The sequence below is a fragment of the Gadus macrocephalus genome, chromosome 6 (assembly GCF_031168955.1).
Source record: "Gadus macrocephalus chromosome 6, ASM3116895v1".
Classification (NCBI taxonomy): domain Eukaryota; kingdom Metazoa; phylum Chordata; class Actinopteri; order Gadiformes; family Gadidae; genus Gadus; species Gadus macrocephalus.
The window spans coordinates 26258719-26282288 of NC_082387.1; the positions used below are offsets into that span (position 1 = coordinate 26258719).

Sequence of the window (23570 nt, forward strand, 5' to 3'; positions counted from 1 at the left end):
ATTTTGTTATACTTCTTTCTCTTTTTTACAAACAAGTTCAAAACACACATACTGAGAGTACACACGTACTCTCATTAGCTCTCAAATTGTGAGCTCAATATTATGAATACAACTGCAGCCATTACAATTGTGAAAGTGAGTAGAGAAGGGGCAGGTCTATAAGACCAGACAACTGGAGACCATTGGCTCAGACCAGGACTATAAGACTAGACAACTGGAGACCATTGGCTCAGACGAGTGGCTCAGACCAGGTCTATAAGACTAGACAACTGGAGACCAGTATACCTCAGACCAGTGGCTCAGACCAGGACAATCAGACCAGTTGGGGCTCCAGAATGGACAGGTCTACTTGTTCGCTGCTTTTACTAATTTTGGCTCTGGAGTCTGTGTGTGCCAGTAAAAGGTAGGCCTGAATATAAAAAAATAATATTGCTCCACCACTGGGAAGGATCATGAAATTGAAATATCTATCGACATTTTTTCATTTATTTATTATTTTCTTATTTATGTATGGTTAATATTTCCTGATTTAAATAGCATTTTAATTCACATTTGTGAACATACAGATTCTTCATCTCGGCTCCAAAAGTGTTCCACGTCAACGTTAAGGAGAAGGTCTTTGTTCAGACCTCCTCGGCCACCACGCTCTATCTGGAGGATGAGAGGTCAGGCCAGGTCGTGTCCGATAAAAAGACCACTTCATCTAATGGTGGAGCCATCCAAACCGTGGAGCTCATGGTAAGATAACGTGCATACGTTACACTAAACCACTGTGGTTAGACATAGCTCAATAATGTAGAGAAGATATAGGTTACACTAAACCACTGTGGTTAGACATAGCTCAATAATGTAGAGAAGATATAGGTTACACTAAACCACTGTGGTTAGACATAGCTCAATAATGTAGAGAAGATATAGGGTACACTCAACCACTGTGGTTTGATATAGCTCAATAATGTAGAGAAGATAAAGGTTACACTAAACCACTGTGGTTGGACATAGCTCAATAATGTAGAGAAGATATAGGTTACACTAAACCACTGTGGTTAGATATAGCTCAATAATGTAGAGAAGATATAGAATACAATAAACGTTTAGAAATAGCTCAAAAATATAGACGGGACATAGAATACACTACGTCGTTGAATCATGGCTCAATAATCTAGACTAAAACTGTTGCTTTTCATTTACATATTTCACATTTGAAGTTTGACCCTAAAAGTGTATATTTTAACATCTATTTCATTTATGATTGGTACAGATAGACAGGGAGAGGATGGCCGATCTGCCAGAGTTTAAGTCTGATCCGTACCTTCTGCTGGTGGCCGAGACACCAGTGAGGAAGATGACCCGCGTGCTGGTGTCCATGCACAGGGGCTACCTCTTCATCCAGACCAACCAACCCCTGTACAAACCATCAGATCAAGGTCCGACCGCACAACACCAGCCCCTTCTTCAACTCAATCTGAACTATATCCTTCTTGTACGTGATATATTACTCGTCCCACGTTATTCATTCATGCGTTTTATATGATCTAACTTCCAGTCCAGTACAGGATCTTCGCACTCGACCACACCATGCGACCCTCAGAGGAACAAATTGAAATATCCGTCATTGTGAGTATTTTGTGGGATGTGATGCGTCTCAAATCTGATCTTCTAAGGAGACTTTCCAAAGACTGTTGCACTTTTCATGGTTTGAATGGATTCTCATCTTTCACAGAACCCATCTGGGATCCGTCTGAAGATGGACTCATCGCTCCGGGTTCCGTTCGGTGGTATGTTCAGCGGTGTTCAACACCTACCTGACGTCGCTGGGTACGGAGGCACATCATAAATCCTGCATGACGGCATTTAACCTGTTCCTCACCTCCTTATTCCCCTTTCCATTGATTTATTTATTTTTGCTTTTCAGATTGGGTACATGGAAAATTGTTGCACATTATGAAGGAGATAAGAAACATGCTGCTACTCTGGAGTTTCAGGTCCAGAAATTTGGTGAGCATTTACATTTGATCTTAATCTTGTCAGCGTTTCAGCTTTATGCATTTCATTAGCAAAAGTGACCTGTGGTTTTTTAACGGCAGTTTTACCAAGTTTCGAGGTGATCATAAACTCCAAAGAACGCTACGTTCTGTTGGAGCGCGAGACGTTTACCTTCACGGTGACGGCCAAGTGAGTTCTGATGAATCAAGCTATGAGCACATGAATGACCTTAGCTTCCCCTTAAGGGTGTAGTCTGACAAGAGCGACCTTTCACGCAGGTACTCGTACGGGGAGACGGTGGCTGGGAGCTTCCACTCCTGGTTCAGGGTGGCCGGCCTGCAGGGCTCTGAGTGCCTCAAAGTCTCCCGGATGATCCGGGGACTGGAGAAGACTGGCTCGGTGAGCACCAAGCTAAGTTGTTAACTGGGGAAACTTACAATAAGAACATTTGTCAGAGGAAAGAGAAAGAACAATATATCGCTGTCGGTGGATGTCCATAGAAGTGGCGGGGGGTTAGGGGGGAGGCTATGCAGAGTCTAGGTGAACTCTGAACAAGTGAGTCTGGAGGCTTTTGCGGAAGCGAAGGAAAAAGCGACTACAACCAAAATAAAGTAAAAACCCAAACCTCTTTCTTGACAGATTGAAGATGGTGTCGGCACAGTGACTCTCAGGGCTGAAGAGCTAAAGACACAGCTACAAACCCAAGGGTGTAACGTCACCTACTTGGAGCAGGAGGGTGCAGAACTGGTGATGAGCGTGTCGGTCACAGAACAACAGAGTACGTTTGCTGTTTACACTGTAATGAAGCGATGTACGGCCATGTACGCGGTGGTTGTGGGCTGGGGGCGGGGCTAATCCTGGTCATGTGCTTCCAGGCAGTGAGATGCAGGAGGCGGAGATTTCTCTTCCAATCGTTTCTCGACTTTATGAAATCGACCTATCTCGAATTCGATCGTATTTCATTCCTGGAGCTCCATTAGACATTATGGTAAGTAGGTATATATTTATATAAATATGTATAAATAATATAAATAGCAATAATAATTAATAATGAATTATCATTAATTATTATCAATTATAATAATAAGAAAAGTAATTGTATATATAATATTATAATTATAAAATATGTAATTATAAAAAATATTGGTAACACTTTATAATAAGGTGCCATAATAAAGAGCAAACTAGTTATTACCTAAACCTTTGATAATATTTGTTAGATGTTACTGAAATATATATTTGGCACAAGTTAATAGTTTATTTTCACTGACCACCGAGTGTCACTGGTTAGGGTTAGGGTCATGTGTTAGGGTTAGGGTTAGGGCCTTGTGTTAGGGTTAGGGTTAGGGCCTTGTGTTAGGGTTAGGTTTGTGTGTTAGGGTTAGGGTTAGGGCCGTGTGTTAGGGTTAGGGTCGTGTGATAGGGTTAGGTTTGTGTGTTAGGGTCAGGGTTAGGGTTAGGGTCGTGTGATAGGGTCAGGGGCGCAGATGGGATTTTTGAACTGGGGGGGGACAAAGCTGTCAGCAAATGATTTCAACTCAATAAGTTATTTTTGTGTAATCTGGGCTTTAACTAGCGCTCCAGTAGTTACTTTCGTAATAGCCTATGGGGCAATGGTTTGCACTAAAATGCCATTGGAGAATTCTTATTTGAAATCATGGATAAACAACAGTGAACATTGTTAATCAATGGCCTAATTTATAAACACTAGACATATATAATGAAACTATTATTTGTCTGGAATGCCAATCACCCACAGAAACTTCATGCCTCATGCAAAATATGTTTTATATAAACATTTGTGCAGACACTCAGAAGTTTAAACAACAACATATTTACATGAATGAACAAAAGCCAAAGAAATTTACTGTCTAAGCAGACTCACTGAAGGACCCAAAGACATCTCTCCTCCTTTCATTACCCTGAACATACTGCTGGGCAATTTTTTGTCTGTCTTGTCTGTCTAGCCATTCTTGGTGAATATGGCACACAGCAATGCCATTGAGTCATTTTTGTGTCATGGTTGATCGCAACCATGTCTTCAATCTGCGTAACCCACTAAAACTGCGCTCTGCCTCGGCAGATGATATGGGCACCACCATCAACAATCTCACTAGTGTCTCTACCTGATCAAACAGGCCACGGACTTCAGGGGGCATTTCTTTCAAAGCATGCACTGCATCTGCAGTTGTGTTGACCTTGTACTTGTTTTTAAACATGGCCAGTTGGACTCTCAACTCTCTCTCCTCTTTCAGTTCAGGATATTTGCGCACAGCTGCATCATTTGTAATGGGAGTAAGGAGTGAATTTTCCATTTATTTTAATGTTGGAATTAGGGATGCACCGATTGTGAAATTCTGGGCCGATACGATGATTAAAATAACACTTTGGCCGACACAATGTTATTTATTCCCCCTTTCGTGCCAGGAAAACAAACCCTAACCCCCCACGCACGCACGCACTCAGACATGCACCCACGCACCTCGTATACACGCACACACAATGTCACAGGGAGAGGCTTTTATGATTTGTATGTAATCAATCTGTTTATTTCAACAACTGCGCCATCAACATTCAACATCAAAATTATTTCAACGTGGGTTTAGGCAGATAGGCCTAAATGCGCCGAAAACAGATCGCTATTTATTTTACTAAACACAGCCTGCATGACGGTGAACTAGACAAGTCTTTAGCATATGGAAACTATGGCCAAAAAAATAACTTCACACGGTGTGTCTTTTCACAATTTATTTGTTACCAGCATTCGTAGTTTTGATCAACTGAGAAATAGTCGCCAAAGACATTGACGTCGCTCAGCAACCGAAGATGCTTGCGGAGTGATACGACAGAAAAAAAATAAGCCGCCAGCGTGCACCAACCACTGGTTGGTTTACAAATAAAATTGAAAGAAAAAGTCGGTCGTGTAGGAGTATTTCACTGTCTCGGAGAAAGACCGGAGTATGCAGTTTGTAAGACAGGTTCCAGTGATATTTCAAGAGGAGGGCCGTGTGTTAGGGTTAGGGCCGTGTGTTAGGGTTAGGGTTAGGGCCGTGTGTAAGGGTTAGGGCCGTGTGTAAGGGTTAGGGTTAGGGCCGTGTGTAAGGGTTAGGGTTAGGGCCGTGTGTTAGGGTTAGGGCCATGTGTTAGGGTTAGGGCCGTGTGTTAGGGTTAGGGTTAGTGTCGTAATCCAAAATATTATATTTTACCTTTATTTTTTTATTTACATAAAATAAAAAAGAACAAAAATAAGAACAAAAAATATAATTATTTTATTTATTTTTAAAGATACATATACATATTTATATTAATTCAAAGATTAATATATATTAATTTAAATATTGTTTATTATTATTAATATGATTTGTATTAGTATGATCACATTATATCCACTATTATCATTATTATCAGTATGAGTAATAGGCTAGTGTTTATTTGGATTTTTTCGTTTATTAGACAGGGACAATGCACAATATATAATTGAGCCAGATTCTAGCCACAAGGCTAATTTACATCTGTTGTCCCTGTATGAGCATGATAGATAGATAACCTTTGACCTCCCGTTGTCAGGTGCTCCTGCGTCTTCCGGATGGTTCTCCAGCCTCTGAGGTCCCGGTAGAGCTCAGTCTCCGGGGGGAAACCGTACCGCTGGTCACCGACCAAGAGGGGGCAGCGGTGCACATCTTCAATCTCCCAGCTTCTCCTCCTGCACAAATCACTGTTAACGTAAGAGTGCCAAGATATCGTTTTCATCAATATCTTCACATTAACCACATCCGGCCATGGCAGTTTGGTATCTTCTTCATTTGCAACAGGTCCGAGCCGGCACCGTGACGCAGGAGAAGGTTTTGAAGCCCATGTCCTCGCCCAGTCAGCACTACCTGTACATCAGCGTTCCCACCGGGAAGTTCAAAGTCAACCAACAGCTCGCCGTCACGTTCAACACCATCAACGGTCTTCCCAAAGATGGTTTGGTGTACTACCTGGTGAGCTATCGTCATCGTCATCATCGTCTTCATCGTCATCTTCATCTTCAACATTCTCATCATCATCATCTTCATCTTCATCATACACAACGTCGTCCATGTTTCAGCCGAGCGAGGGTTGAGATGACCGTCGGGTGAATCGTGTGTTCCAGGTCTTGAGTCACGGGGCTCTGGTGCATCAGGGCTCCGTGGTTACGATGTCCCGACTGGGCGGCGCCGGGATCAGGATCACCGCCCAGATGGTGCCCTCCTTGCGTCTGATTGGCTACTACTACGACCAGCAGGACGTCCTGGTGTCTGACTCCGTGTGGGTGGACGTGGTCGATGAGTGTGAGATGGCGGTCAAAGTGAGCACCTTTGTGTCTTGAACCTCAGAAACGATGTTGTATAAGCTTCACCACAACGGACGACTGAGTGCTGATTGGTTGTTGAGACGCAGGTCAGTCCCTCCATGAACCCCTCCCCGCCCGGGGGGACCATCGGGCTGGAGGTGGAGGTGAAGGGGAGGGCCAGGGTGGCTCTGCTGGTGGTGGACAAGGCCATGTACGCTCTGGACCGACGGAACAGACTGACAGCCAAGCAGGTTACATCCAGACTCACAGACGCACGCACAGATACACACATGCACGCAGCCACGCACGCTCCGCCACAAACACACACACCCTCTCTCCAACACACACACACACACGCACACACCCTCTCTCCTACTACACACACACCCTCTCTCTCCTACACACACACACCCTCTATCTTCTTTGTCGTCCTGGTCATTGTCCTGGTCTTTAGTATGAAGCTCTTCACCACTGGATCCCAGCACTGCCAACAAAGTGCTGTGATGTAGACCGGGCGTGGCCAAAACGTGCATCTGAGAGACCGAACTAGAAGAGCCTATACATTATTGATCAGCAACACTAAACCGTCCAACATGAATCCCTTCATTGACCCCTGAACGGTCCCTCTGCTCAGACAGTGCCTCAGTCCCCCAGAGGGAGCCAGATCTGAACCCCAAACGCTTGGCATGCATGGTGTATAGATCAGTCCCTCCAAAAAAATGCGGCGTTTTTTATGATTATTGCGGCCAAAAATCCTTGATTATGCGACACATTTTCTTAAAAAATGCAATGAAATATGCGGCAGATTTATGCAATTTTATGCAATGAAATTGCGGGAACTTGCAAAAATTGCGGGAACTTGCGAAAAATGCAGCTTTTCGATGACGTTCACGTCGTGTAATTACGTCACTTCATAACGTTCCCATGGCAACAGGGGGAAATGGCTGCTCTTGTGTGAAGTAAACGCAACATTTTTCAACTTTCTGCTACGATATATGTGACTTTTTTGCAATGAAAATGCACATGTTTCGCGCGGGAATCTGCTATTTATGGGGTGAAAGTGCGGCATATTTGAAAAAATGCGGCCCCCGCATGAATATGCGGACTTTGGCTGATTATGCAACCACAGTGCAACCCACACCAATAAACAGCTTGTCATGGCATCACTGCTCATACTACGTGTGAAAACCCCTCACCGAATGGTTTAGTCTGTTTTGTGTGAGAAGAGCTTCATCAATAAAGTTGGGTTGACCCCCCAGGTGTTCTCTGCCATGGAGTCCTACGACCTGGGCTGCTCATACCGAGGGGGGCCCGACCAGGACTCCATCTTCACCGAGGCCGGCTTGTCTTTTGTGTCTTCAGGTTCAACACCCAAAGCAAATGGTATTGAAAGCAAGACGCGCTCCTAATAAAATATAATATAATTAATAATATAATAATAGCATTCGATATTTAAAAAATGTTTATTCCATGAGAAACACATGTAATACTGTCTAGTATGTGTCTCATCTCTCTTGGACCGAGAGAGTACAAAGTGATCCTTCTGAATCTCTCTTTATTCTTCCCTCAAAGTGTGTGTACGGTATAAGCTCCAATGACCTAATAAGGGCGTCATTCCTCAGCACTTCCTCTAGGGTCCAGGTGTAAACCCCATGCTGCACGGCGCTCCAGACGGGCCTTGGACCTCCGACATGAGCTCCTGGAGATGAGTAAGGCAACAACTACATTCACAAGGCAAAATATATAGTATGATATCATATTAGTTCAGCTAGACTCTGCATTGCCTTCATGCATTCCTTTTATTTATCATATTACACCATGTATTACACACACAAACCTGATATGCAGGCAACTATTTGTCTCTTTTTTTTTTAAAACATATATATTAATTTTTTTTTGGTTTGCAGGCAACCTCTTGCGGGCCAGAAAATAATTAAGAAGGGCCGTATTCGGGCAACGGGCCGCTAGTTGAATAGGCCTATTATACGTACTGGCACTCAATGCACTTATGTATGTTACACGTCCTTGCACTTAAGAATAGTACTTAGCATTGTGTAGCACCTTATCCTAGCTATCTTTGTTGTATACAGGGAATGGGTAAACCTTGTTATTGTTAGTGCTTGGCACTTGGTTCTATGAACACCCTTACTGTACCGACAGCTCTATATTCTTACGACAAATCATAGATAGATAGATAGATAGATAGATAGATAGATAGATAGTATATACTTTATTGATCCAAGGGGGAAATACATACTTATTGCTAGTCGCTTTGGATTAAGGCATCTGCCAAACGCCCTAATTGTAAATGTAAATCTAAATGTGTCATTAGTCAGTGAATCAGGAAACTGCCCCATGCTGTGAGTGGAGCTCGTCTGTCCTCAGAGGGGAACCTGAGCTCAGAGCTCCAGCAGTGCTGTGACCAGGGCTTCTCCTCCATCCCCATGAGACGCTCCTGTGAGGAGAGGAGGAGGAGGGTGACCGAGATGAACGCAGAGCCTCAGTGTGCCGACATCTTCTTTAAGTGTTGTATTCGGGGGGAGGCTCTGAGGAAGAGCGCCGCGGAAGACAACGGATTTGGCAGAAGTAAGCACATTAGAAAGAAGTCGTGTCAACCAAAGGACCATTCAACCTATGTGATTGATTAATTGATTGATGTAATATTGTTCCCTCTGTCTCCAGCTTCCAGTCTACTGGATATTGAGGAACATTTCATTGGCAGCATGGCCGAAAAGATCCGTCGAAATTTTGCTCCAAGTTTTGCATTTACATATTTCGATGCCACTGACCAACACAAGTAATGCAATATTTTATATTTTTTTTAAAAAAAATATAGGAATATTACAAAAGGAATATTAACAAATGCAAACCTTTTTAGACACACTTTATCTCTACCGGATTCTATTACCACTTGGGAAATTCAGGCAGTCACTCTATCTCCAACTCACGGTAACACTGACCTTCTTACCTTCCAGTTACCATTTCTAATATAAGCCAGTGTGTCGAGAATGAGCTTTTGTCTTGGTGTCCCATGCAGGATTCTGTGTGGTTGAGCCAATCGAGCTGAAGACCTTTAAGAACATCTTCGTGTCTCTGAGACTGCCCTATTCGGTCAGGAGATATGAACAAATGAGCATTGTGGCAGTCATCTACAACTATGGGCCTGATGCTGTACAGGTAAAGATCTGGATGACTGTTGGGCTCCTGAACATCTCAGGGGTTCCATCCACTATTTAGTCCTTCAGGTGCCTTTATGCAAAGACTCATTAATGTAGGGCTGGTGTACGTCTGAATCTGTAGGTCTGGTGTAGGTCTGAATCTGTAGGTCTGGTGTAGGTCTGAACCTGTAGGTCTGGTGTACGTCTGAACCTGTAGGTCTCTGTCCGTAGGTCTCAGCCTGTAGGTCTCAGCCTGTAGGTCTGAACCTGTAGGTCTCAGCCTGTAGGTCTTGTGTAGGTCTCAGCCTGTAGGTCTCACCCCGTCCCCTGGTCTGTGGTTCCAGCTCGCCGTTCACATGGAGCAGACACCCGGGCTTTGCTCCCCGGGCTCCTCCACGTTCACAGCCTTCGTGAACGTCAGCGTGGAGAGCGGGTCCTCTACGCTGGTGACCTTCACTGCCGTCCCCATGAAGAGCGGCACTATACCCATCAAAATACGCCTTTATGATATAATCAATCAGTGGGAACCCGACGCCATTGAAAAGAGCCTGAACGTTTGGGTAAGTCAACGGATTGAATGTGCGTGTTTCTCATGGGGGGCAGATGGGTATGGAACTGGTAGTCTGGGTGAAAGCGCACAAGAAAGGTTTTCTGGCTATCATTACTTCATGGGAATTAACCAATGAAGTTTACTTTGCAGTTTCAACTCTTAATGTCAAAGGTTAAATGAGTGTCTCTCTTTTTTTTACGTTGTTTGTAGACAGAAGGAGAAGAAAAGACGAAAGAGATTACTTATAATTATGATTTGAAAGGTGAGACTTCAAATTCAAACGTTTAATCATTGACTCTTTCATTTCTGATCGACCAATGGGTGCGCTGTTGTCTGCTCAGGGGGGGCTTCTTTCAGCATCGATGGAAACCTACCCCATGAGACGGTTCCCGGATCCTCCTCCAATCTATTCATTAAGATGGAAGGTGTGTGTTGAGCCCACTTGTGTCGTAGTAATGAACTATATTACGATAGTTATTTCTTTCAGTAAGTCACAGCTGAGTCCTATTCCCAGGTGCGGGGTTCGGCGAGTCCAGTGCCAGGGTCCTCCTGTCGGCCGAAGGGGTCTCCGGTCTTCTGAGGCTGCCTGGCGGCTGTGCAGAGCAGACCATGAAGCTGATGGCCCCGACAGTCCTGGCTCTGCGCTACCTGGACCTCAGCCAGCTGTGGTTCCAGCTGCCCGCCGGCTCCAGGGACCTGGCTCTGCAGAGGACTGACGAGGGTCAGTATGTCTGAACCACATCACTCCTCCCACGTCGGCTTACTGTTGATTATTTATGCCGCCTTCAAAACAGCTCGGAGGTTCGGAAGCTCTTACGTGTCTTTACGTAAACCTTCCCGATGCCCGCAGGGACCTCTTTGCGCATCTTAGCTGAATCAGATGAAACAGTTATTAGAACTGCTTGCGATGGTTGAACATGAGCGAGACTTTATCAGGTGATGTTTATAATTGTCAGCTATAATAAATTGTAATGCAAATGTTAGAATGGGTGTTAAGTTCGCCTCTTTGTGCTTGCTGCAAGTTCACTTCAGTCTATCAATGAAATGGGCAGCCATTGTTGTGACGTGATCTGGGGGGACTCGGGTTGCTTTATTTCCGCGGGAAACTCTGAGCGATAACTCAGACCCAACAAAGTGTCCAAAGCACTTTCCTCTGAGCTTAAGGTCTGAAACTCAAAAAACTCACGGAAACTGAGCGTTTTGAAGGCGGCATCAGCGTGGTAGACATGAGGATGTCATGAGGATGATTTCATAATGATGATGTCATCAAGACATCAGAAAGATGTCGTGGTGATGTCATGAGGAAGTCGTGAGGATGTCATGATGATGATGTCGTGTTGCTGTCATGATGATGTCACGATGATGTCATGATGATGTCATGAGGTTGAACAGTTGTCAACAATGAGAAGAAAGTCGAGCATGAGCAAGCCCAGCACGCAAATATTTAAACAATTATGTTTTCTCTCCAGGTTTGACGAGAATTCTGACTTTCAAAAAAGCTGATGGATCTTATGGAGCATGGATTACAACTCCATCAAGTTATTGGTAGGCATTCTATCTACATATTGTTGTAAATATCTTCCCAGGTTGGCTCCTGCTAAACAGCAGCACTGGCTGTAACCGTGTTCTGTTTTGACCACAGGCTCACCGCTCTTGTTGTGAAAGTGCTGTCTCTGTTGGCGGATCGCCAGATGGCCGGAAGGGGAGGCGGCCCGCAGGGTCACATTGGCAGGGACGTGTCCAATCAGGACATCAGCACTTCAGTCCGTTTCCTGATGTCCGTTCAGAAACAGGATGGGTCCTTCTCAGACCCACACCCTGTGTACCACAGGGAGATGGATGTAGGCTGGTTTCAGGAGCCCACTCACACATGGCTGGTTAAAGGAGACATATTATACCACCAGGTGTGAGTGTGATTAGCCGTTACAAGCCGTTTTGAAAATGTGCCTCTTCTGACATCACAAGTGGGCGTGTCCACCTAGATGTGTGCTGGATAGATCAGTCTACCAGCCTACTCCGATATATCGGCCGATATATATTAAAAAAATAAATTCCAGAAACGCGTAACAAAACATAAACAGATTTCCCTAACATTGGTTATTTGTAGTTATTATGAGTCCTCACTAAAATAATAAGGTGATGCAAATAAACTTTTTTTTTTTTGTTTAATCGTCACAACAGAAAAGTCAAAATCAAAATTTATTAAACTTCTGATAATTAAAATGTAAAAAATACAAACTTAAGATATGAAACTTAAAGTTCTTTGAACTAAAACACAATAACCGAAACCAATTTTTTTTTATTATTAATTAATCGCCCGATACCGATAGTTTGGAAAATGCCTAATAACGGCCGCTAATGTCGGCCCGCCGATATATCGGTCGGGCTCTAGACTAGCAAACGTTGCTCATCTACCCGTCATACATCTAGGTGGACACGCCGACTTGTGATGTCAGAAGAGGCCGATTTTCCAAACGGCTTGTACCGGCTAATCCCACCCTCACCTGGGGGTTCAATATGTCCCCTTAGAGGCGTGCTTCTCCTGACCCCCCCCCTTCCCTCCACTGCAGGGGGGGATCAGAGGCGCTGGGAAGGACATGTCCATGACGGCGTTCATCGCCATGGCGCTGCAGCACGCCATCCCATTCGTCGAACGGAGCATGAAGAACGATGTGGTGAGCCACAGCTATCCATATAGCTACATATGCATATAGAGATATAGCCCAGTGTTCACGTTAGCCGGCTATAGCCGGACATTGGCCGATTGCATGCACGCATGGCCGGTAAAATAAAATGTAAACGGCCCACATGCCCGAGAAAAAAAAGAAAGAAGTTCGCATTTATGTATGAATTAATCAGTAGCATATGAAAACCAGTAGCGGTTCCTGGCCAAGTCACCAGGGAGGCAAACACGAACATGCATTCATGAACGCGCACAATGCACCCGCACATGCATACACATGTCACTCAGTGGCCAAGCTGTTGAACGCTGATTGGCGAATTTGTCGCGGCACAAATCCCCGTGAACGAGCTCGCCGAAAAATCTTTCCCGACTGGGCAAAGCTGGCCAAAATCGCCAGTACAATCCCCGTGTCCAGTGTTCCTGCGGAACAAGCCTTTTCTCTTCAAAACAGGATTAAAACATCTATCAGAAACCGCCCAGCTGAGGAAAAGGTGACGAGGCTGATACGCATATCGAGCCTTGGGCCGGGATTGAAAGACTTCAACTTTTCGCGAGCAGCGGAGCACTTCCATGCCATGAAGTTGCGCCAAAAGTGGCCTGCAAGAATTGCAATTATCAAATTAATTATTTTTTACCCGTATACCATTTTTTGCGTAGAATGTCTGTTATGTTTTTTTTGCCGAGGCTAATATAATAAATGGCATTTATTGAAGCAACTTAGTTTGGGTCGTTTGTCGTTTAAATGTGGACTTTTGGTGATTATTTAATTATTAGTGAATAACATCCGGAAGATATTCCAAGTGTCCGATATTCTGGAATAGTGTCGGACATTTGTCCGCCCAAGATATGTGCATGCAGTTACCCAAGTGACCCCTAGGGGTGCCGCTAGCACTGGTTCAGAAACCATGCATGCTTTCTGGGTTGAGGTCTTTTCACTGTACTTCTACGTCCATAAACTTCTGAATTTATTTTGGTCCTTAGGTGGCTAGTATCGCCAGCTCGACGTCGTACCTCCTCTCCCACGTGGGGGAGCTGGAGAGGCCTTATGCTGTGGCCATCACCGCCTACTGCCTGGCCGTCTGTCTGCCTGACATAGACGGAGCCAAACCAGCCTGGAAGCAGCTCCAAGCTCTGGCTGCAGAAGGTCGGTCAGACACACAATGTCGGTCCAACAACACAATGCTCACACTGAAACAGTTGAATCTGCGTGTTTGTTGACTTCTTTACACTCCACAGATGACAACGGCTGCCGGGTGTGGAAAGACGATCCAGAAAGTTCCTCTCAGCAGGATGCTATCACCGTGGAAACAACGGCCTACGCCCTGCTGACAGCTGTGGCGCACCAGGACTTCCCGTGGGCCGACAGCGCCTCCTGCTGGCTGGTCGCGCAGGAGAACTACGGCGGGGGGTTCATGTCAACGCAGGTGACCTGGTTCCTTCATGTGAAATGAACAGAGCTGCAGTTCAACTATGAGCTATATTCAAGTTCAACTACGAGCTTTATTCAAGTACAACTACGAGCATTATTCAAGTACAACTAAGAGCTATATTCAAGTTCAACTACGAGCTATATTCAATCACAACTACAAGCTATATTCAAGTACAACTACAAGCTTTATTCAAGTACAACTACAAGCTAAATTCAAGTACAACCACAAGCTATGTTCAAGTACAACTAAGAGCTATATTAAAGTTAAACTACGAGCTATATTCAAATACAATTACAAGCTATATTCAAGTTCAACTGCGAGCTATATTCAAGAACAACTATGAGCTAGGTTTACATACAACTATGAGCTATATTCAAGTACAACTATGAGGTATATTCAAGTAAAACTTCGATCTACATCGAAGTACAACTAGGAGCTATATTCAAGTCCAGCTACTACGAGCTATATTTAAGTACAACTACGAGCTATATTGAAGTACTTTCTTGTGTCCAGGATACCATCGTGGCTCTGGAGGCCCTGGCAGAGTACGACGTAAAGAAGCCCGCTAAGCCTTTCAGTACGGTGGAGGCAGAGTTCTTCGTATCGGGAAAATCAGACAAGGGGGAGTTGTTGTTAAAAGAGCCGACGGACAAAGTGATAGTTGAGCTGAAGGTACAGTACAGCATCATGGACGCCGAGCCCGTAGAACCACTTACCCTACTCCCAACTCATCTCTTTAATCCTGTCTGTCTTCTCAGTCCATGATAGGAAACGAGATCAAGGTGGAACTGAAAGGAACGGGAAACATCAAAATGAAAGTAAGATGGTTTGATTTATTTCTGCTCAATGTTTGTCAAAAGCAAATAAAAAAATTAATGAATAGAAACTCAACGGTCCATTTGTACAGGTCATGAAGCACTTCTATATGATGGAGCCCAAGGAAAGCTGCACATTACTGAACATCAACGTGACGCTGGAGGGGAAGGCTCAGTACACCTGTGAGTTGGTCTAGTTGTTAACACCAGTTCTAAAGGTACTTCAAACAGTGTAAAGAAATAGAAAACACTGCCAACCGTTATTTCAACAGCTAAGATTCTGGAGAACTACGAGTACTTCGATGAAAACTACGATTACAACGCAGGAATCGACCAGCACAGAACCCGACGCAGAAGAGAAATCGAAAAAAACTCTGCCAAAGAAAACTCTCTCTTTTACAATGTCTGTGTAAGGTGAGTCCTTAAGTCCTTTCAACCTTGATGGCGTTCAGAAGGTTCAGTTCAATTTACACACATTCAGTTCAGTTCACTTTACACACATTCAGTTCAGTTCACTTTGCACACATTCAGTAGCGGTTCCTGGCCGAGCTTACCAAGGAGGCATTCATGAACGCGCATTCATGAACGCGTGCATGCACACATGCATGTCTTCTCTAAAGCGAAGGCCAACACAACTTTTAAAAAAAAAGATACTCACGTGACGCGTCGTGTGGAGGCGCATTAGAGAGGATCATAGCTAACTAAGAACCAGACACTTAACAGTGTATTAGCAGAGTGCAATGCTTCGAAACTTTCAATCAAACGTGCAGACAAAGTTCAACTTCATAAAGTAAAGTTCATTCATGGTGCGTGCTGCTTAAATGTAATGCAAATTAGCCTTCTAGTCAGTTGCCGCGAAAGGCGGCAACCGAAGGCTAATTTGCTTACACTGTAAACCCCAACAGGTTCAATGAACTCGAAATATTTGATGAAAGTTATTACCTCAAAATATTTAGCTAGGTTAAAGAATATTTTAAGTAATTTCTACTTAAAATGTGACTTTTTTAATGCTCAAAATCTTGCTCAGACAAGGATAAATTTAAAACAAATAACGTGAGAAGTAGATGTTTTAACTAATCACACAAGTTTTTTAGACTCAAAATCTTTTAGAAATTTTAGAAATACTTAAAACATTTTAAGTATTTACTACTTTAAACGAGACAAGTCATTTTCTTTGAGGAAGTTGATGAACTGAAACATAATAATTTGACAAACAAATATTTGAAGCAATCATTGCTTAAATTTTGGATAAGTTCAATGAACCTGATCATTTTGAATCCATCGTTAAAACTAACAAAATCTACAAAAATAGAGTTGATTTTCTTAAGTTATCACTCCTAATAATATATTCATGTCATCAACATGACTCACTAAATTTGTCATACCTAATCATTGTCAATTCAGCCTCTTATAATTTTTTAGTTGACTTAACTCTATTGAAACACATTTTATTGACTGTTTATGTTTACTATTTTCCTCAAAATCAAATATATTTTATTTTGTGTTTCAAAAAAGAAAAACTATTCAGAAGATCATTTCACTGCAGATTCCATTTATTTAAGAATTCCATTTGAATTCTAACAGAACAACCTCCCTAGAAATGGGGTTCATGAAAATCAAAGAAATAAAGACAGGCTCTCCAACAAATGTAATAATACTCAAATAACAAAAATAATAGGCCAACATAAATAAAAAGCAAAAACAAATATAAGATGGTACTCTCCCCCCCCCCCTGCTTGCTTGAGTATGCTGGCAGTACCAACAGGAGATTTGGAAAACAGACTTATTACTTATTCCTCATCGGCTATTCCTTTTTTTAACGTTCTATAGAACGTTAAAAAAAGGAATAGCTGATTTGTGATTGATTGCAAGGAACAGATGCGGCTGGCCGCCCTTCCTATGTTTTCTCATGGTATGAATGATTTTCCCTGCAATAGTAAAACTGTATTGTGATTTGTTATTTTTTATTCTCAAAGGCGGCAAAAGTGAGTTTTGGCCTCTTTGCTTCCCTTCAGCGGCTAGCCCCGGACGTAACATACTCAGAGTAACATCGGCCAGCCTCCTGCCTTGCAAAGGCACTTGGCAATTTTTTTCCAACATTTTCATGGAATTATTCAGTAATAAACACCCATTGCCCAAAGATAATTTCAAAAAATTAAATATATAATAATATTTTCATAGTCACGTGAATCTTTTTTTTTTTTAAATCTCAAGGAGGCGTTGCCTCCGTTGCCCCTTCTGAGGAACCGCCCCCTGCACAGATTCAGTTCAGTTCAGTTCACACAGATTCAGTTCAGTTCACTTTGCACACATTTATTAGGTTATAAAACCAATGGGAAGGGCGTGGATCCTCCTCTCTATCTCCATATGTTCCCACCGCCATAGCCTGGGTCGAGCGTTGATATCCATCTGTTTGTGTGTTCCAGCCTGAACAGCAATCTCACTGGCATGGCTATTGCAGACATCACCCTCCTCAGTGGCTTTGAGGCTAATACAGAGCATCTGGACGGAGTAAGTAACCCTCCTTCACATCAGATTATCACGATAGCTTTGTTATGCGACGGTAAATGTGCTTGCCTGTGTGTCAATTATTGCACCCATTGTACTCCTGATCATCCCTGGAAGGAGGGATCCCCAATCAGCGTTTCTTCTCCAGATTTATTCCTTGCTCATTAGTTTTTTTTTTCTGGCCCTCTGGGGGGCTAGAGTCAAGGGGGGTGGGGGTCATATTTATAAATACATGGCCTGTAAAGCCCTTTGAGACTGTACCCGTGATAAAGGGCTATACTAATGAAATTTAATTGAAATTACTTAATCTGCTCTTACCCTGTTTCTTCAACAGCTTAAAAGTCCCCCTGAGCTCTACATCTCACATTATGAGATCTCCTCTGGAAGAGTCATACTGTACTTCAACGAGGTACTGCCTTCTCACAACAGACCCCATCTGATGACATTCGATGCAACATGCTAGTGCTGCTCCTGATCCTGTATTCACATCCTTTCCCTGCAGCTCAAGGCTGAGAGCCAGTGCATAACGTTTGAGGCTAAACAAACCGTCCCCATCAGCCTCCTGCAGCCCGCTCAAGCCTCCTTCTACGATTATTATGAACCAAGTAACAACCATCCTTTCCATAACCCTTTCATCCACTCATGTCTTCATTCGTTCCCTCGGATCGGGCTTGGTGAGTCTAATTTATGCTCTTTGCTTTCGTTGCAGTGAAGAAGTGCACTATATTCTACTCTGCCCCCAAGAGGAGCACAGAGGTGTCCAAACTGTGCTCTGATGACGTGTGCCAATGTGCAGAGAGTACGGCTTCATTCCCAACCGCTGGCAGCCAGCCTCCCACAATGTCGCTAAGCTTTGTTGCTACTCTGCTAACGTTGTGTTATTCTATCAGGACCCTGCCATGAAGTGAAGAACCTCTTGAAGACCAAGATTAAGAAGGGCAGCCGGATACAGCACGCCTGCTACCACCCTATGGTGGATTACAGTGAGGACATAACCCTCTCACACTCACCCTGTCTCACTCATCCTTTCAAACTAACCCTGTCACACCAACCCTCTCACAGTAACCCTGTCACACCAACCCTCTCACAGTAACCCTGTCACACCAACCCTCTCACAGTAACCCTGTCACACCAACCCTCTCACAGTAACCCTGTCACACCAACCCTCTCACAGTAACCCTGTCACATTAACCCTCTCACAGTAACCCTGTCACACCAACCCTCTCACAGTAACCCTGTCACATTAACCCTCTCACAGTAACCCTGTCACACCAACCCTCTCACAGTAACCCTGTCACACCAACCCTCTCACAGTAACCCTGTCACACCAACCCTCTCACAGTAACCCTGTCACACCAACCCTCTCACAGTAACCCTGTCACATTAACCCTCTCACAGTAACCCTGTCACACCAACCCTCTCACAGTAACCCTGTCACACCAACCCTCTCACAGTAACCCTGTCACACCAACCCTCTCACAGTAACCCTGTCACACCAACCCTCTCACAGTAACCCTGTCACACCAACCCTCTCACAGTAACCCTGTCACACCAACCCTCTCACAGTAACCCTGTCACATTAACCCTCTCACAGTAACCCTGTCACACCAACCCTCTCACAGTAACCCTGTCACACCAACCCTCTCACAGTAACCCTGTCACATTAACCCTCTCACAGTAACCCTGTCACATTAACCCTCTCACAGTAACCCTGTCACACCAACCCTCTCACAGTAACCCTGTCACACCAACCCTCTCACAGTAACCCTGTCACACCAACCCTCTCACAGTAACCCTGTCACATTAACCCTCTCACAGTAACCCTGTCACATTAACCCTCTCACAGTAACCCTGTCACACCAACCCTCTCACAGTAACCCTGTCACACCAACCCTCTCACAGTAACCCTGTCACACCAACCCTCTCACAGTAACCCTGTCACACCAACCCTCTCACAGATATACCGTATTTTCCGCACTATAAGGCGCACCGGAGTATAAACCGCAGCAGCTAAATTGAATGATGTGTACATATATAAGCCGCACTGGACTATGAGCCGCAGGTGTTTTAATGTTTAATTACCATTAGGGCTGGCCTGAATGCCATTTTTCAGGCTTCGAATACTCGTTGGTTTTTTCCCGAGCGAATATTCGAATACTCGTTCCAGAAAAAAATACCATCAAAACAACATTAATAATCCCTATATACTACCTGGAACCGATTTTGACATTATCTGCCTATTTTGTTGAAGATTTAATAGCTTTTGAACGTTAATTAGTAGGCCTAAGTAGGTTGAAGTTCCTTAGTTTTTCCCCGTGAAAGCGAACAGCTGTTGCTCCGTTCCAAATCAGCTGTTCTCTGCCATCTCAGTACGGGAGCTTTTCAATTAATCCTGGAACGTGCATCTTTTCAGGGAATTTGTACAATAAATCCATAACAAATACCGAATATTGATTGTCTTATGTGTCCATATTATATCCATTATATTGTCCGGGGAATCCCATGGCGCTCACGCTATGCAGCAAGCCAGTCACAGTTGATTGGCGTGGCGCTGTACAGCGAACGTAAACAAACAGCTAAGCTAAGGTTAGCATTTCGCTAAGCATTACTTTTCCTCCCGAGATCCCGCTAATGTTGTGTTATAAAGTAAAGGGAAACAAGATATCTATTCTTCCTCCACCTCTCTGCTTGGTGTCGCTGACGCTTATAGTTTGCCTCCCTCGCTGTGGTAACGTCACGTATGTGAAAAAAAACAACAAAGCTCCGAATACTGATTTAAGCTTAGAGTACAAATTTTCCTAGAGGCCGTTAGCTGTAAAATCCATAGATTAGCCGCACCGTTATATAAGCCGCAGAATCGAAAAATGGGAAAAAAGGCGCGGCTTATAGTCCGAAATTACAGTAATCATTTGACTACATCTGTTGAAGGTCCCATATGGTGTGATTAGCCGTCGCAAGCCGTTTTGGAAATCGACCTCTTATGACATCACAGGTAGGCGTGTTCACCTAGATGTGTGACGGATAGATGAGCAACGTTTGCTACAGTCCACTGGGTAGGCTGGTAAACTGATCCAGCACACATCTAGGTGGACACGCCCACCTGTGATGTCATAAGGGGCCAATTTCCAAAACGGCTTGTATTAAAGCCGCTTGTAAACGGCTTTAATCTCAACACATTGTGTTTTTGCGCTCATGTTACATCACCTGAACCAACAGAACAGCTGCTGTGTTTATTCTCATTCTTCCCGATTTGCTTTCAGAGTTCCTGGTGGAGGTTCTCGATGTCTCCTTCAAGAGCAACTTTCGCCTTTACAACACAAATGTAGTGAGGCTCCTCAAGTCAAGTAAGGCATATTAAAGAGGACATCCACAACACTCGAGACAAATGCTAATGTGTGACTGCGTTCTTCTACTTTGATACGACGCGTGTACGTCCTGTCCCACGCAGGTAAGGACACCAGGGTAGCCGCCCACAGCAGGAGAGTGTTTGCCAACAGGCTTCAGTGCAGAGAGAAGCTTGAGGTGGGCCAGCAGTACCTCATCATGGGCAAAGACGGCTCCACCACCGACTCACACGGAGAGTAAGTGATGTCCATGAAGTACAAATCCTATATACCAGGCTATGTTGACTCTCTTCCCCCCCACTACACCTCTCTCTCTCTCTCTCCCTCTCTCTCTCTAGAATGCAGTACCTGTTGGACTCCACCACCTGGGTGGAGTTGGTTCCTGATGCTCAGAAGTGTGCCTCAGCGAGGAGATACGAACTTAGGTGTAAATCTTTCAGTGACTTTGCTAATGACCTGAATGACTGTAGTTTGTAAAGGTCCACTTTGGTTCAGTATATTTCACATCAGAACCATGATCTCTGGACCACTCAAATCTTAACAGAGATATACCACAAATATTATACTTATGAAATGTGTAACCCCTGTGGTTAATCCATGCTTTACGTTCTACATATCCAATAATATGTATAATGTATTAATAAAACCATGCATGTTCATAATTTCTCTTTCAAAACGCAATGTTATTCCAGATTATGACAGGATTCCAATCCCTAAAAATGCTTGTTGTTGCAGACCTCTGAAGAATAAGTCCCGCCTCCAAGGCTCACGGTTCCCTTGGTGAAATGTCGATGGGAAATAACGTGGCATTTAGAATGACCGTACATAACAAACTATGTAGGTGATGTGGAAGTAAAAGCTGTCACGTTTTGAACTACACACTTTTTCCATCGAGTTTCCACTTGGGTTTTGGATCGTCAGTGCCGTTAAAGTAGTCCACTATTATGAAGAAACATTATGCTAACGCAGATCTGCGCAGACTAGGACGTCACGACTCTCCAAGTCAAGGTTGCATAGCAACGGCAATGTTTCATAGTTTTTCTTGACCTAAATGGAGTTCAGTGGCACTGTCACGTTAAAATTGTACCGGGGGCGAAAATTTTACCGGCCTACGTCATCCATAGTAATCCATTCCAAACCTGCCTGGCAACAGACGATCGCGTCCAACGTCGAATGACGTGGGAAGGTTCTTGAACATTCGCAAACTCGTTCATTGAGCGCGACAAGACAGATAACACTTATTCTACAAATTACATTTATTAGCGTTCCTAACATTATATTTGTATTGTATTGCATTGTATTTATCTATTTCCCTACACAGTAATACCTAAATGTTATGGGGATAACGTGAATAATAATAATAAAAAAACATTTACCAGTTAGTAAATGCCTGCTCATCATCCATCTATCTATCTATCTATCTATCTATCTATCTATCTATCTATCTATCTATCTATCTATCTATCTATCTATCTATCTATCTATCTATCTATCTATCTATCTCCTATAATCTATTCTCTAAATTAAATTAGAGACTATGACTATGATACACATTAAACACTCAGTTTACTAGCTAAATTCGATTAAACAATTAAATGCAATACAAATATAAAGTAAAAACAAGTGTTATCTAGCGATCCGTTATCTGTATTATATTATTTCGTCTTCGGCAACATGAGTGCGATTGAAACCTGCCTGGCAACGGACAACCCCTTACGTAATCTGTTGTCCGTTGGCTGGCAACGGACAACTGATTACGTACCCGGTACAATTTTCTCCCCCGGTACAATTTTAACGTGACAGCACCAACACTGCTCTTTCATGTGTGAAATCGATCAAATCGATCTAAATCTCAATGACAGCCAGCAAACCCTTATCACGGTCAAACCAAAAAGTTATGTTGCGGATAAAAGAGGCTGATCCTCGCCAGCGATAAAGATTTATAGACCACTGAAATCACTCGTGAAATGACCATCATTTTAAGTTGTGGTTGCGATCAAGGACATCTCCTCCCTCCTACCTAACAAGTATGACGTATGAAGTCTGCGCAGATCGGTACTAGCTCCCGCATTAATAATCGTTTACTACTTTACCGGCGCCGACAATCCAAAACCCCAATGGAAACTAAATGGAAAAAGTGAACTACACTGAAAGTGTACTTCAAAATGTGTAGTTTGAACAACTTAAATGTGACGCAGCTTTCACTTCCTCACCGCCTACAGAGTTTGTTATGTACGATCATTCTAAACGCCATGTAATTCTCGTAGACATTTGACGGAGGGAGAGAACCGGGAGCCTCGGAGGCGGGACTTATTCTTTAGAGGTCTATTGTCGGTAGTTATTTTTGATGGATAGTGAAAACGGAAATGGATTTGGAATAAAAAAATATTAATACATTAAAAGTAGTGTATAATCCAACAAAAATAGGGAATGTTGCGTTTGTTACCTTAGCGCTGCATATCCACACATATATGCATCGACGGCATATCGGCCTTTGGTCAAGACTGGCCTGTAAACAAATCCGAAAAAGAAAAGTTAGATAGGGAGCTGCAGTTTTAATGGATAAAGAGAACTAGAGCCTTTACTTTTCTCAGCTGATTTGATTAAAATATATATATTACTATGAACGTAAATATAATATACATTTGTTTACGTATATATTTACTATCTTACTGTTTCCTCCATAGGACATAAACCCTTGAATCACAACAACCCATTGAATTTTTGGGAACTGTAAAGGCTACAGTTCTACTTATCCAGAAAAAGGCAGCACACCTGTTT

General features: G+C 43.4%; 1 protein-coding gene and 1 long non-coding RNA gene across 2 annotated transcripts; one reads left to right on the plus strand and one right to left on the minus strand.

Annotated features, from left to right (window-relative positions):
* The first annotated feature begins 285 nt into the window (after positions 1-285).
* Positions 286-21453, plus strand: c4b (complement 4B (Chido blood group)). The gene is made up of 41 exons (XM_060055267.1): positions 286-403; positions 567-738; positions 1262-1427; positions 1547-1617; positions 1724-1818; positions 1916-1998; positions 2088-2175; positions 2265-2385; positions 2626-2764; positions 2862-2974; positions 5554-5709; positions 5799-5969; positions 6122-6316; positions 6409-6552; positions 7561-7684; positions 7924-8010; positions 8687-8887; positions 8984-9098; positions 9180-9250; positions 9339-9478; positions 9804-10019; positions 10220-10271; positions 10351-10434; positions 10524-10730; positions 11479-11554; positions 11652-11850; positions 12580-12684; positions 13674-13836; positions 13929-14116; positions 14636-14794; positions 14881-14940; positions 15030-15120; positions 15210-15351; positions 17364-17448; positions 17780-17854; positions 17948-18050; positions 18155-18244; positions 18336-18428; positions 20706-20789; positions 20894-21026; positions 21128-21453. The coding sequence occupies exons 1-41, from the start codon at positions 336-338 to the stop codon at positions 21264-21266; spliced, it is 5064 nt and encodes a 1687-aa protein (XP_059911250.1). The 5' UTR covers positions 286-335; the 3' UTR covers positions 21267-21453.
* On the minus strand, positions 9110-9823 carry LOC132460201 (uncharacterized). The gene is made up of 2 exons (XR_009526366.1): positions 9671-9823; positions 9110-9595 (listed from the first exon to the last, which is right to left on the minus strand). It is a non-coding gene; the product is annotated as an uncharacterized LOC132460201 (long non-coding RNA).
* Positions 21454-23570: the final 2117 nt, after the last annotated feature.

What these genes read in the sequence shown, in the direction of transcription:
- c4b (XM_060055267.1), top strand. Translation starts at nt 336, where the DNA reads ATGGACAGGTCTACTTGTTCGCTGCTTTTACTAATTTTGGCTCTGGAG. An exon ending in ACAGACTGACAGCCAAGCAG is followed by an intron (nt 6,553 to 7,560) that starts GTTACATCCAGA and finishes TTGACCCCCCAG; the next exon opens with GTGTTCTCTGCCATGGAGTC. An exon ending in AGACAACGGATTTGGCAGAA is followed by an intron (nt 8,888 to 8,983) that starts GTAAGCACATTA and finishes CTCTGTCTCCAG; the next exon opens with CTTCCAGTCTACTGGATATT.